This window comes from Melanerpes formicivorus, unplaced genomic scaffold (genome assembly GCF_026170545.1).
Source record: "Melanerpes formicivorus ecotype bairdi unplaced genomic scaffold, bMelFor1.0.p_v2 SCAF_7, whole genome shotgun sequence".
NCBI classification, from domain to species: Eukaryota; Metazoa; Chordata; class Aves; order Piciformes; family Picidae; genus Melanerpes; species Melanerpes formicivorus.
In genome coordinates this window covers 5,314,320-5,330,060 of record NW_027142359.1, presented here as the reverse complement: position 1 = coordinate 5,330,060, position 15,741 = coordinate 5,314,320, and the positions used below count along the sequence as shown (strand labels likewise).

At 41.0% G+C, this 15,741-nt stretch overlaps 1 protein-coding gene across 7 annotated transcripts in view; it reads right to left on the bottom strand.

Annotated features, from left to right (window-relative positions):
- PATJ (PATJ crumbs cell polarity complex component) overlaps positions 1 to 15,741 on the bottom strand; it is a 169,536-nt gene that overhangs the window by 120,186 nt on the left and 33,609 nt on the right. For all 7 annotated transcript variants that reach the window (XM_068140752.1, XM_068140751.1, XM_068140754.1 and 4 more), the window contains exons 16-17: positions 14,029 to 14,193; positions 12,001 to 12,129 (exon numbers count right to left, since the gene is read on the bottom strand). In XM_068140752.1, coding sequence (XP_067996853.1) covers positions 12,001 to 12,129; positions 14,029 to 14,193 — 294 coding nt within the window. The remainder of the gene's footprint in view (positions 1 to 12,000; positions 12,130 to 14,028; positions 14,194 to 15,741) is intronic.

Genomic DNA, 15,741 nt, shown 5'->3' with positions numbered 1-15,741 from the left:
AGGCAGAACACCAGATTCTTACCTTCCACACTAACTGCAGAAGGCAACTTTGCTCCTGCAGTACCCTGATGGACTTCAGGGCCACCTCCACGTTAACAGAGCAGCTAGAGCCATTTGAGGTTACTAAAGAGCACTAACTGCTACTGCACACCTACCCTAAGGCTCTTAATTCATTTTACTTGGCTCACATTAAGTCAGATAATAGTGATTTTTAGTCACTGGCAGCCAGGACTGGATTTGAGTCTCTGCTTTAAAGTGAAAGGCTCATTTTCTTGGATAGAGTTAAGAGGCTGGGAAGAAACTCCTTCCTCAAACCCAGAGTTAAGATGTTGCTGTGATGGGTACTCAGCTGGAATACAGAAGTGATTCACCTTCAGTAGTTCAAGAACTTATGACATGACTTTGCATTAGAGCAGAGGGCGTGTGCACAGGACAACCCCACACAATTTGTACAGCTTAAAATGGGCATGAACTGGGCTTGGTACATTTAAAGAGGAACTTTTAGCTTCAGCTTATTGCAGGACTCCTTTACACAAATGAATCATTTATGAATAAGGAAAGGAATGAGACTGCAAACTAAGGGTATCAGGAGACAAAGCCTCTTAACTCACAAGCACTGACAGAAACTTTTTACGTGTAAGAAGCTTGCCTCTTGTATAAATGATGAAAGTTGACCACTGCCATGCACCAGCAGCAGCTCAGTGTGCTGGCCTCCAGGTAACCCTTTGAGGAACTCAAATGCTGTAGCTGTTGTCTTTTCCTTTGTGCTTAAGCCAGCACATAGAATATATGAACTTGTTTAAAATAGTCCAAATTTATTCATACTTAGCACACCATATATTTAACTACGTTAAACCATAGGTTTTCCCTTCCCCCCCCCAACTGCTCCTCATCAAAAATCCACAAACATTTCCTGAAGTCCAGGTGTCAAATTTTTCTTATTTTCAGAGCCTCATTTGTTCTGGATTCATTTAGCAGTGCAGAGTCAAGCAGGGGCCACTGCAGTTGCTGCCTCTGGGATCCCTGGATTCAGAGCACTATGAAGTCTCTTAAAAACCTGAGCTCTGCTAAAATGTTAAGAGTCCCAGGAGCACCAAAGTTAACAGAGTCCTACGTGCAATGCTGTTGGAGTGCATAACATCATTGTGGCTTCAAGTGGGGGATTCAGATTTGCCATGGGCACCAAAGACTTACGCTATCAGAGGTCCTTAGGAAGCAAATCTAGAAATATGCATCAATACAGCTTTCCTCTGTCCATCACGCCGGAAAATTGTAACGGTAACAACCGACTGCCTCGTTCCCAGTCCCTACCAAAACGTGAGGTTTCTGTAGCAGCCAAGAGAGGGCACTCCAGGCCAACCCAGCTCCCGCACCACCGGAGGCGTTTCATGCTCTGGCAAGTCCATCCCCATCAGTCCAGCCCTGGCTAAGCGGGGAGGATGAGGAGCAGCCTCTCCTTGCAGCAGGCTGAGGAATAACTCGATTGGATATAAGCAGCTACCACACTTTCTGGGGTTTTGTTTGTGTTTGTCTTTTTCAAAGGCTCATATGAAAATGCAAGACAAAGCTGTGGGTGACTGACATTGACTGTGCAAAGTCACTCTCACTTAGTTACAGGCTATATTAGTTTTGGCGTCACTTAAGATCTAAATTCAGCCAGCCTGACTTCCTAGAATATTTCAGCTTTCTTCAAGCAACAAACTGCCTGCTGCCACAAAAACACTCCTCTGAAAACACACATCAAAAATAGCATGGCAAAAGGATCCCAAAAGAAACAGTTTGAAACTTTTTTTCCTGTACCAATTTTGATTTATCTGAACAATTTTACAAGTGCCAATTTGTATACTGCAGGTTTTTGCAAGAATGCCAAAGCAAACACATGTTAGAGCTCAGAGGTCATAGCAACCCAGCTTCATTACATTTTGCATGGGACCACTTCCAGGTCTAACATACATAATCCAGACTTAAAACTCTTCAGTTTGCAAGTGAAGATACCAGACTGAAAGACTCCAAAGTACAGCACTGGAGCATACTGTACAAGGAACATACACTCATCAACAACAAAAAGGGCCAAATACATTTTATGTCTGTCATGCTATTAAGTAGTACAAAGGCAGAACTGCATATGAAGTAATTTAGCTGCATGCTCAGTGTTGTGAAATTACTCAAAATACTCATCTGTGCCCTCACCTTGTGAAGTGCCATTTGTTCCCTTTGCAGAGCCATCCTCCACATACACACCGACAATGCCAATGTGATGCAAGAGTCAAGAAGGATATGTAACCTGCAGCCTTTCCAAAGGCACTAAATACTTCCCTCAACAGAAAGGGAAGAGAGGAGCCAGATGTAAGTGATGTTCAATCTCCTCTTTAAGGTGGCCTCAATTTAGGATGGAGACTCAAGGTCAAAACCTTCTGGTTCAATCACTCTACCACATTTAAAGGACTAGGCCATAGGAACCACCAAAAGGTACTCTAAAGCCTGAAAAATCATCCCTGAGAAACTGCTCAACTAGGTGGTATTAGATCCACTGCACGGGCAATCACACTGAAATGCCAAGACTTGTTTCTGCCTCTTCCACTGCTGTTGAATTGTGGTCAGCAGGAAGAAGACTACACAACATGCAGGCTCTGTCTGTACCAAAGAAATACACTACAGGTTGATGTGCTGAAGTCATATAAACTTAAATAGAGAACAGCATTCAAGGAGGAAGCTGAACTTTTCGGTGATGGAAGCCAAGGCACTGGAAATAAAACATAAGTATTTATTGATCTGCAGTGAGGGAATAAAGCAATGAATTTCAGAAGCTCTAGTGTGCAGCCAGCATTAATCAAAACCTCTGTGGTGGGAAATATCAGCAAGGAAATAGGAATTCACAGAGACATTTAAAAAAACAAAACAAAACAAAACAACATAAACAAAACATCCAGAGCCACACCCAAAGGAGGTGAGAGAACAGCAAAATAGAGTAGGTGGCACAATGCGTTTCCCACACTAGGCTTTCATCATCTGTAATCTGAAATTATATCAGTCTCCTACAGCAAGAACGAACATGGTAGCCAGCAATTACTCAAACCCACATAGGTCTGGCAGGGCTGGCAAGCACTAGGCAGTCACTGCTGTGGAAGAGGCATACACAACAGATAGTTGGGACCAAAGTGCCTCCAGGGAATGATCAAAAGGAAGAAGAAAATCTTACACACTACTGCTATTCTCAAATAAAAAGATAGGCACTGACTGTGGTGGTTTTCAAAGTGTCACTGTGTGCAGTGGACTCAGGTGCATGTCACTATCTTTTAATTTATCAAACTTCTCGATCAACCTAAGGTTTCAACTGCCTTTCATATTTACTCTCAGCAGAGCTGAAGACACAGGGATTACATTCATTAGACTCTTTTACTATCTTCTACTTTCAGACTTTCCAGCTCCAGAAAAAACACACTGAATGCTGACTACAGGGAAAAACCACAGAGATAAGGAAAAAAAGCCCTGAACTCATAAGGAAATGGAGGAAAGCCACTGTGTGATGAGATACAGAATGGATAAGATGTGTGGGAATAAAGAAAAAAATACTAACAAGCTACGGGGAAAATTATACACAGTATCACCTCTGCAACACGCACTCAGTAGTCTGGGTTCACGTTCTGGGTTTGATCAGCTTTCAAAAATCAGTAACCCCTGAACTATAAATTCACCAAGACAGCCCAGTGAACACTTCCATCTTTTAGGTGTGCTGCTAACAGGCTGTAGAAGTGCACGTGTTTTCAAACAAACCAGAGCTCTCCATGGAGGGCTTGCCTCACAACCTGCAAACATAAAGATTATGGAAGATTTGCTGCAGAAAGAACTGCAGAAGAAAAGTGGCAAGATAAACAGGCCAGTTTTTGCAACAAGGATCTGCAAACAGTGACTTGGCCCAAAGAAAACTTTCAGCAGTATGGATATGGAGAAGACAGATGGGTAGACAAAAAGGTTACTGAGAATTTTAAGGCCACTGTGAAATGCAGTGAGGACAGAACAACTGCAGCTATTTGCACTTGAGAAGTAGCATTTTCCAGAAGGGTGAGGTGTAAAAAAAACAGAATACCTCATCACTCCATGAGTTTTCAGAATTCTTCATGCTTATCCATCGGCACCTCAAATCTCATCAGTTCAGAACAGATTCAGAGCTACCTGGGTTGAGCTTTCCCACACCCATTGCTTCACCATCTCTGTGTGTTCACTAAAAGACTAAGCACAGCTTCTTAGATAAGCAGCACTGAGTTGCATGGTTTCCTCTAGTCTCATCTACACTATCTTGCCCATACTGAGATCTGCCAAGTGCTTAACAGAACATCTAAGCTACAGTTTTGTCCCTTTAAATTCTCGCCTTCTCTTGCAGGCAGAAGACATCTGTGGAATAATAATGAACTTCTTTGGTTTGGGGTTTTTTGTTTTTATTAAAAGCTATTCTTCCCAGCAGGAAATGAAAAAGAACAACCAGATTGGAGAATTTGAGGAAATAGGGAAAACATTTCTAAAGGTTAATAATAATACTGCTTAGCATTTATTTCAAGGCTATGTGACAAACCAAAGCAAAACAGATGTTCTCAGGACTGCTCCAGTTTCCCTGCAAACACAGGTACTGTCCAGAGCAGCTCATAAAAGACAGGAAGGCCACCCCTATAATATGCCACTCTGTGCATGAGATTCCTTCCTAAGTTCTCACTGATGACTCCCCCACCATCACGGTATATCCAAGCCCTAACCTGACTTCCTGCATCCAAGTTCTCCAGCTTCTCTACCTCAGCAAGCTATTCCTGTGTATAGGTCTGTATCTCATGCTGAGATACACGGTCTCTTTGATTTCTTATTAAAGTGGTTTCTGGTCTCCCAATGCTTTTAGTGCTGCTGCATGGAGGTTTCAGAAACCACTAATCATGAACACCCTAGAAACTTCACCAGGAATGTGCTCAGTTACATTCAGCACCTCTTCATTCCTGAAAAGTAGTATTTGAGCTGAAATCTAAGAGAATTTTTCAAAAAGCTACATTGAATTCAATTCATGGCACACTATTAAGAATTATATTTCAAATGAAGCAGCTTAATATGATTTAAAGGATGCAGAACTTTCCCATAGGGGGAGAGAGGCAAATCCTCCGTGAGATGCGTACCAACACAGTTGGTACTGAGGCTTACAGAACTTTGATGTTAATGAATGTGGATGGGTTGTAGAGATGGGAGAAAAGCTGCCTTTATCAGTTTTCCCAGTACCAAGCTGATAGCCATTGTAAAACTGCTTTTTAAAACAGCTGTGCAGCTTTTGCCAGTAAGCCACAGGTTTCCATCACATGACCAGGTGAAAATGTGCTTAACAAGGACTTGAATATCCTTCTTTGTTCATAACAAACTTATCACAGGACAGACAAAGCTCAAATTATCACAAGAGGGCAAACGTTTAGGCAGAAACATGTCAAAGCATTCCAGCCCACATCTCACTGGTGAACAATCCAAGAAACGAAAAAAATACTATCTAGTTGAATACCACCTTCTACAAATAAGAAGTCAATTTGCCTTTTTTCTAAGTCTACATCTGGAGCCTGTTTGTTTGGGGCATAAAGAGGAAAGATATTTGGAGACACTTAAATTGCTTCACTTCCTGCCGTGACTGACTATGCTGTGATTTTCTTATAAAAAAGAAAACAATTGTTTCCCATGCTCCCCTGGGAGAAGGACAAAACATAACCTGCTGTATGCACAGCAAAAAAAGACTTCAGCTCCACAGCGAGAACAAACTGCTAATGATAATAAAGATAAGGCCAGGGATAAGACGGTTGTGGAGTCCCTACTGCTAGACTACAGCAAGAACCCCTTCAGCACTGACCCAGGCACAATTCATGCTGTTTCATGTCTGGGTAATGTGAAGCTCATAAAAAAAAAAATAATAAAAGAGGGGAAAAAAAAATAAAAAAAGAGAGAAATGCCTGTTAGTGCTTCCATGGATAGGTATTTACACCCACATTGGCAAGGATCATCTGAACCAGGTGAGCCCATGAGCTCCTAACAGCCCCAGAGGTCTATAGGGCAGATGGATACTGTGCAAAAGCAGCCATGTACTGGGGACTTCCCTTTCACACACAGAGATAAAAACAGCATCTCACAGGCACTCCTAAGAGCTATATAACATGTCAAACTTCTCTATTCTAACCCTCGCCCTCTCCAGTTTCATGCACTTTCAAGCAGCTGCTTTAAAATACTCTGACTTCAAAGCACAGTAAATTAAGCTCCACAGAAAGTCCATTCAGCTTTTTGTTTAATTTGATAAAAGCTCATCAGGCCATTCAAGTTACCTTCTGGTCAATACTGCCTCAAGAAATCTGCAATTCAGCTACCTGTGGTTTTTCCAACATTTCTGTAAGGCATTACTGACAGGATCTGTTGGCCTGCAAGCATCAGGTCTTTGGTAAACACTGTTTTCAGAGCCACTTTCTGTACCTTTTATACTGCTGTGAACTCTTCCCCTCCCTCCCACCTACCCCCCATGCCATACACGTCTTAATCTTGTGGGATTTTTATTTCCTCTTGCTCCGACACCCTGGGATCACCAGCATTTGTCGTGCTTAACTCTTGCTAAGAGAAAGGATTGGTCTGAGCAAGAATGGTCTAGCTCTGGCTAGGTTTAGCTTTAGGTTAGACAAAGTTACTGTTAAGACAGATACTGTAATGTCTGTTGATGAAGAACAATAAATATGCTCACCAGAGCCCCTTGCATCACAGAGGATCCCAAAGCACTCTGCAAACAGGGTACTGGGTCCCTCATTCACCATCAAAACATTCTTGCCGCTAACTGTGCCAGCAACACTACATAAAAGTTAGTTAAGAGGTGAAACAGAGAGCAACTCCTCCAAGTGAAATTACAAGGAAATTAAGGGAGGTAGAGTATATTGCTTCATGGAGAAGTTGGCCAGAAGACTGAACAGCACACCTTTTTAATGGCCAAAAAGGGGGGCAGGCTCCCTTTTCAAGATAGAATCACCAGCAATGCAAGGCTGCTCCTCAGGTCTGTGCTGAGCCTGATGTGTTATCAGCTGAAGCAAGCACAGCGCATGCAGAGCCTGTCGACATGGCTCCTGTGCTTCTTACTCCACAGGCTTTTCATCTAAGCTTTATCAAGAAAAAGCAATGTGCAGCCTAAGAGCTTTGACAAGATCCCAACACAGTGGTAACAATAGAAAAATACACAGAAGATTTCATGTTAAGACCTCTTCAATGTTTCTTATTTAAATAAGCATCACACTGGGAGGTGAAAAAATATCCAGTGAAACAGATCATTTAAAAAATACACAGGATCAGCCTCCCCATCCACCTCCCCTCTTGCCAAGTATTGACCTTGCTAGCAGAGCAGCAGTCTCAAAGATCTGAGATTTCCTACCACATAATTACAAATTAGAACATTCAATAAAGGAGGAGAAAAAAAAGAAAAAGATTTTTTTTAATACATAGTGATCATGGGGAGCTGAACAGTATCCTATACAAAGACAGGCCTGCTAGAGCAGATTTTTCCCTCTTTGCTCTGTTTGTCTAATGGCATCCCAAAGTTTTAGGAATGTGTGTACAGGCCTTGCAGGAGAATCTCATTAGAAAAAAAAGAAGGCAGCTCTGTTTTAAGCTCGTAAATCCCTAAAGACAGACAAAAGAAAACACAGGACAAAGTAGAAATACTATTGATTATGCATAATTGGTATAATTAATTTGTAATTAGTTCATTAAAATATATAGACATTGGAATTATGCTTGTACATTTCTGGGAATATCCTGCAAGCCACTTGGGATATGCTTATCATTTATTTGATTGATGAAACATTATTAGAAAGACAGCCTATTAAAAATTAATATATGAGAGTAATAATTCCTCTATCTCAGCATTCAGGTTTCTATGCACTTGGGTTCCTATCCTACCTCCCAAAGAGTTTTTAAGCAACACTGTTTTTCAGAGTGTGACCTGGGAAGCACAGCACTGTAGATAATTGAGGCACAATACCCTTTACGCCAAGCGTGCAGTCAGTTCTGAGACAATAAAGTGACAAAGACCATACATTGTATGCCATAAGAGCATTCAGTACCTCTAATTCTATGATCAAAAAGAAGTTGGAAAGGTAAAGAGCCTTGTGCCTCAAAACAAATACCAAACGTGAATGAAAAGCAGAAGGAAGAAACTTCCACAGCCCCATAAGTAGCCTGGTCTCCAATTGCTTAGCATTCTTCCACTTCTGCAGTGCATCTGGCATCGCTCATTGTCATAAAGCAGCACGTCTGCACAAGCAGGATTTCAGGGGGTCTGAAGGACTGCAGATAACAGTCACCAGTCTCTCATAAGAAAGGGACTGAAATGGGCTGGTATCCATTGGTACTGTAGTAGTGCTCCAAAGATGTTATCATACCTTGATGCAGGGGGAGTAAGATGGAATAACTCCAGTCTTAGTGACAGTCAGTCCTTAAGTAATTATGAGCACCATGAACAGACCTTCCGAAAAGTTTCTTCCTCCTCACCCTACCTCCCTCAACACCAATGGGAGCCTAGGAAGGCTGGTCTCTCACTTACGCACTGATCCATGAAGCAAGGCCACACAGAATCATAGAATTGTCAGGGTTGGAAGGGACCTCAAGGATCATCTAGTTCCAATCCCCCTGCCATGGGCAGGGACACCTCACATTAGATGAGGTTGCCCAGAGCCCAGCCCAGGCTTAAAAACCTCCAGGGATGGAGTAACTATATAATTACTCAAAAAGAGCAAAATTAACATACATGGTGCAAATAGTATCATTTGACATTGTAAGGTTTGAATCTTTTCTTGCAAAACAGAGCCTATGCTGCCAGGGGAGGTTTAGGTTGGATACTAGGAACAATTTCTTGACTAAAAGAGTAATCAGGTATTGGGACAGGCTGCCCGGAGACACGGTACAGTAACTGTCCCTGGAGGTGTTCAAGAAACAAGTAGACCTACTTCGTTTAACAGCCATGGTGGTGTCAGGTTGACAGTTGGACTTGATCATCTTAGAGGTCTTTTCCTACTGAAATGGTTCCATGATTCTTAAAAAAAACCCCACCTTCTTTGTGTGTTTTTTGTTTGGTTGGTTTGGTTTTTAAAGATTTTTTTTTTTAATTGCAGAAAGAAATGCAGAAAGCAGACTTAGATCCTCAGGTCCTCTAAACCACAGCTAAACAATTTGTTATAATTTTTTGCTTCTCAGCAAAATCTGCTTTAAGCATTCTGCACAGTCTCCAAGAACCATATACTTTTTTTTTTCCCACTGCCTCCAATCTAGCATGGGCAATTATTGATTTCCTTTGCCCTGTACTCCAGAGCCTGATGGGTGTATTTACATAAACACGCACACACTCTCAGATATCTCTCTATAAAATTAATCTGCAGATGATGAAAAGTGTAAAAGATCTAAGAGGCAAATCCCAAACAAAAGAGCATACTTTCTACATAAATATCTTGAAATTATAAAGATCTGAGATTAAGTGGTTTACCACTCATTTAGAATTGATTAGAATGTATTTAAATTTAGCTGAAAGTACCGCAACATTGCTCATGTATTTGCATCTGCAAATAAGTAAATAAAAGCCTGTTATTAAAGCCTTCATTAATTCTGATTATATGAGAACTTAAAAGCAAATCTGTGTATTACTGCTCTGCAAAGACTCCTAGCAACTCTACAGTAAAGCTGGCACTGCTACACAACATGTGTCAGCGAAAATGACTAACGGGATCTATTTTCAGTAATCTTAAATCACACTGGTAAAATATAGAATTAATAGCTTTGCATAATACTGCAAGTATTTTTTATTCTAATTCATTCCCAATTCATGCCTTATTGTATAAAAGAAAAAGTAAATTTCATATCACTTGACATTTATGCACAACAGTTGAACACATTTTATTAAATGACAATGTTTAGGCAGTGCTCAGATGTGATGTGTATATTATTATGAAGAGTGATCCAGCTATTTTATTCCCTTTTAAATATGATGGTTGGAGGTTTAAAAATACATCATTTGAGCTTGAAACAGGAAGAGCATTTCCTTCTGACTACAGATTTTGAAAGTTTCCATGTATTTTAATTAAGGACAGTACTTTTTAAAGAAGGATTCATTCATTTTAGTTAAGTTTCTTCTAATTAAAAACCTGCCTGTTGATTTCTAAGGAGTTTAGCAACTAAGTATATAACCTGCTTCAAGTGGTGGTTCTTGGAGAAATCAAGTCTGAAGCTATGATTGACTTCTGAAAGTCAAGCTCTCCCTCCCATCCCAAAAATCCTACCAATATCTCTGGCATAGTGGTTTAATAGTTTAAACAGAGAAATGTAACTGAAAACCTATTAATTAGGTTCTTCAACTGCCATTTTGATACTACTAAATTAAATAAATGTGTTAAATCAGATCTGTGTTTACAAAAATTTCAGAGTTTGCAAGACTGATTCACTTGTCAGCCCTGACTGTCCTAGCAAAGCTACCTCTGTGAACTCTACTTTCCATGGCTTGACTCAAATCCTGAGTGAAACTTCCTATGACCTGAGTGGGACCACAGACCTTAGACCATCATGTGTCTATATTTCAATTATAAAACAAAGGTGATTTGGGGTGCTGAGTAGAGAAAAAGCAAAAGACTCATTAAATTTGGTACACAGGAAATGATGTTACAATGACTAAGATAGTTTGCTTGCCACACTCACAGCAGAAAAGTTAAAACAAAATAAAACAAAACTCTACCTCTCCCCAACATTTATCCATTAAACTCAAAGTTATGAGGTGGAGTTTTATTATAGATTCTGTACGTTATCATGACTGATAGAATAGAATTAACCAGGTTGGAAAAGACCTTTGAGATCAACGAGTCCTACCTGTCACCCAACACTAATCAACTAAACCATGGCACCAAGCACCCCATCCAGTCTCTTCCTAAACACCTCCAGTGATGGTGACTCCACCACCTCCCTGGGCAGCCCATTCCAATGGCCAATCACTCTTTCTATGAAGAACTTCTTCCTAACATCCAGCCTAAACCTCCCCTGGCACAGCTTGAGACTGTGTCTTCTTGTTCTGGTGCTGCTTGCCTGGGAGAAGAGATCAACCCCTACCTGGCTACAACCTCCCTTCAGGTAGTTGTAGAGAGCAAGAAGGTCTCCCCTGAGCCTCCTCTTCTCCAGGCTAAGCAATCCCAGCTCCCTCAGCCTCTCCTCATAGGGCTTGTGTTCCAAACCCCTCACCAGCCTTGTTGCCCTTCTCTGGGCACATTCCAGCAACTCAACATCTTTCCTAAACTGAGGGGCCCAGAACTAGACACAAGACTCAAGGTGTGGCCTGACCATTGATGAGTACAGGGGCAGAATAACTTCCCTGCTCCTGCTGGCCACACTGTTCCTGATACAGGCCAGGATGCGATTGGCCTTCTTGGCCACCTGGGCACACTGCTGGCTCATGTTCAGCCTACCATCAACCAGCACCCCCACATCCCTTTCTGCCTGGCTGCTCTCCAGCCACTCTGACCCCAGCCTGTAGCACTGCATGGGGTTGCTGTGGCCAATGTGTAGAGCCCTGCACTTAGATGCGTTAAATCCCATGCCGTTGGACTCTGCCCATCTGTCCAGCCTGTCGAGGTCCCTCTGCAGAGTTCTCCTATCCTCTAACAGATCAACACCCATCCCCAGCTTGGTGCCATCTGCACACTTACTGATGATGGCCTCAATACCCTCATCCAGATCATCAATAAAGATATTAAAGAGGATGGGGCCCAGCACTAATCCCTGAGGGACACCACTAGTGAGTCTGATAATCAGACTGGTTTAGACCAAGCTCTACGCTATATATAGAGCTGGTCCCAAAATACTTTTCCCTACACCATTTCCAGGCCCAAGTGCCAAACTGATTACCTAGTAATCAACATCACAAAACTTTTTAAGGCTCTATACAAGACAAATGATGAAAAGGAGTTTTAGTTATACAGAAAAGTATACCTGATAGTCTAAAATGCTGAATCCTAAACCACTTTTGTCTTTCTCCAGTTCAATAACCTTCACATCAGGAGACCATAGCGCCAATTCCCCTTCTTCCTCCTCAGGATTAGCATCTTCCTCTGTTTTCACCTGAAAAATAAAAGCTCTAGTTCAAATGCTATTCTTCCAGTTCTTTACAAACACTGTCCCTTCAATATTTTGCTTATTAATGGCTCATACATGCCCTAAAATACAACCTCACTGAACAGTACACACCGAGCTTGCTGCCTTTATACTCCTCTGGGATTATGCCTACATATTTCAAGCACTGGAGCTCAACCTGGCATACAAATATCCATATTTTAGTCAAATTAACTGTTATAATATTACTAACCTTTTACATCTTGATCAACTTCAGCTGTCCCATTAGATGCATGAAGGAAAAATAAATATTTTAGCATAAAGGTTTAACCAGAGACAGCTAATAGAAAGACCAGACCATCAGGCACATCTGATACTCGTGGCATTAAATATGCAAACAACCAATTCTTGTCATGCAGCTATAAAAATAGTTTTTAATTTTAAAAAGCAGTTTCTCTCACAAATTTTGTGCTAACATGGTAAAGAATGGAGTATGGTTACCTAATTTTGTCAGGGGGTAAGGAGAGCTTGATAAATGTCTTCCAAAAAGGCATATCGTGTTGTCTAACTTCAAATGTGTGTTTTACCATGACTGCTATTTTCTCAATATTATCTTTATCAAGAATCAATAGATGAAGTCCCAAGAAAAATGTTAAAATCTTGTACCATTAACTTCACGCTGTTTTAACTTGATTTCTTTAGACAAATATGCCTTTTACACCTCCATGAGGCAAAAGGAGGAAAGTTCTCTTCCACACACTCTTTCTTGATACTTTTGACAAAAGAAAGAAGAAATATTGCGAGATCACTCTAAGCAGAAGGCAGCAGCTCACTTATGGCAGGCAATGATGTGCAAATGACAGGAAGTGTGTGGAAGACATTCAGTAACATGCAACATCAAAACCCACAGTGGAACAAGTGATACTGCAACAGAGAGGGCCTTTTACAAAAAAGCATAATACTGTACACCATATCCATGAAACATTCATATTTCTTTTTCAACTCTCCACCTGAGAGGAAATTAGATCAGAAAAGATGAGAAGTCAAGGTGTAAATACTTTGTATAAATAGGAACAACCATTACAAGTGTCGAGCTTTAGTCAGACTTTAAAGCTTCTGCAATGGAAAGAAACATTAAGTTTCATTTCTTTCCAGTTCTATAAAAACCTACTCAGAACATGGAAGTAATCAGCTAATGGTGGCAAGGATGTGATTTACTATAATTCAGAGCTCTCACTCACCTATTAAGTGTAAGAATGATGAATGGGATGTCCATAGTCAGCATGCTAACTTAGTGATTTACCTACCTTGTATTTATAGTACAATGAAGGTTCTCATGACCAACCTGTACAAACTACAGTAAAAGCACCAGCATTGCAAACTATGTTTCACTGAAAACCAGCCATTCCTTGCAAGCCCAAAGTGATTCACAGAACAGTTTAAGTTGGAAGGGACCTCAAAGATCATCTAGTTCAACCCCCCCTGCCATGGGTAGGGATACTTTCCACTAGAGCAGGTCACTTGAGGCCTCATCCAACCTGGCCTTGAACACCTCCAGGGCAGGGGCATCCATGACCATCCTGGGCAACCCATTCCAATGTCTCACCACCCTCACTGGAATTTCTTCCTAATGTCCAGTGTAAATCTCCCTTCCTCAATCTTCAATCCATTCCCTCTCATCCTATCACAACAAGCCCTTGCAAAAAGTCCCTTAGCTTTATATGACAGTTTAATACAAAATTGCTTCACATAAATAACATTCCCTAAAATATATACTTCAGGCTGAAAAGTGATCTTAATCAAACAGCAAAAGGAAAGGAGAAACGCTGTCTTTAATAAAGCTAGATCACTGCAATTTCTCAGAAACTTATTGTCCTCTTACACAACTGAGTGACATGAGAAGCCTACCTTTTGTTCTTGGAGGGAAGCTCCCACGGTAGGTTCATCCACCAGAGACTCGGTGCCATCATCAAAAAGTCGCCGACAGCAAATCAGGGTAAATGGGGGCGGCACTTCCTTTAGAAAAGTGATCGCCTCCCGGCGCGATTTGCCATACAGCTGAACTCCATTTACCTACATGCAGCAGGAAACACAGCCACACAAAGATAATTAAAAGGAGATGAAGCAGATTTTTTTTTTCTATGTACAAAGAATCACAGAAGTGTCTTCACACAATGTTAGGGGTTGGAAGCGATGTCAAAAGATCAAGTCCAGCCCCCCTGCTAGAGCTGGATCACCTAGAGTAGGTCACATAGGAACACATCCAGGGGGAAGCGACCTTTGAGATCATCAAATTCCACATGAATCAAAGCACAGTAAGCGAGGACAATTGAAGATTGTCTTCAACGCTTCATTCCATACCCAAACTGCAATGCTAATGTAGACGAATCCACATCTGATCCTAGAAAACACAGCAGTAAATATGCAACATACAGCCACACACCTCTATCCATGGGTACTTGAGACAGAGTCAAGACATCTCATGTTACTCTGCTCTGATAATGCCTCACCTGGAGTACTGCAGCCAGCTCTAGAGCCCTCAATACAGGAAGGCCACCAATATGGTAAGACAAACCTGCTATGATATTTTTTTCTGTAAGAGCTATCAGGATAATCCATTAGTTAATTATTTAAGCAGAAGTATGTATGCATAAGGATTTTTTAATGCATTGAGAGTGGCAGTGTGGTAAAGTTACCAGCACTTCTCAGCATGCTTTGATTGATGGAGAAGAGCTACCACATGCTCCCAGGCAGACTTAGGGACTCCTGTTTCTTCTTTTGCAGCTGCCAGAAATCAGCCTCTAAACACACAAGGTGCCCTACACCCCATTCATTCGCCACACCACTCCAGTTTAGCTGTGCCATCAAGTAGGAGTAAGTCAAGTTTTATAACAAAACTAGAAGGACACAAGGAAGCAATTTACTCCTAAAAACAGAGCACAATGAAATTAGCTGAAATTAGGGTGGGGGAGAAAACAACATACCATGCTTTCTATCACAACTCAAACACATCATTAAAAATAATCAACATTCACCCTCACTATATATTAAAAAAAAAATTCCTTGCTGATCACATTTTAATCCCAACTGTATCAGGCCCAGGTAGAGCTGCTTGTTTGGGGAATGGGGCTGTCACTTTTTCCACTGCAAACCCCTACTTAAGGGGATTTATAACTTGGCTGCAAAAACATACTCTGGGCTGAACCTGGCATATACAGTTTTAGCCCCAGAGCACATTTTTATATTCTTGGGTTTTTTCCCCAGCCACAGAGTAGAAAAAAAATTTATGCTCACTAGTCCTGGACATATCTGTGAACTTAATTAAGTACACAGTAATAAGTAAATCTGTTAAAAATATACAATTAAAGTTTCCTAAGTTACTCTACAGCACTGCATTATTACTTTTTGTACAGTTTTTTGTTTAGTGGCCAAGGAATTTAAACAACACTTCCAGCATCCCATTAATCCCTTCCTTTAGGAATCAAGTTTTCCTCCAGTAAGCAATAACTGAAGAAAATGTTTTAGGTCTTAGTGACATCAGTATGAATTTTTGATGTTAAAGGGTGAACAACAAATAAAAGCAAGAGAACTGTATGTCTAACAAATTAATCTTTAGAAGGC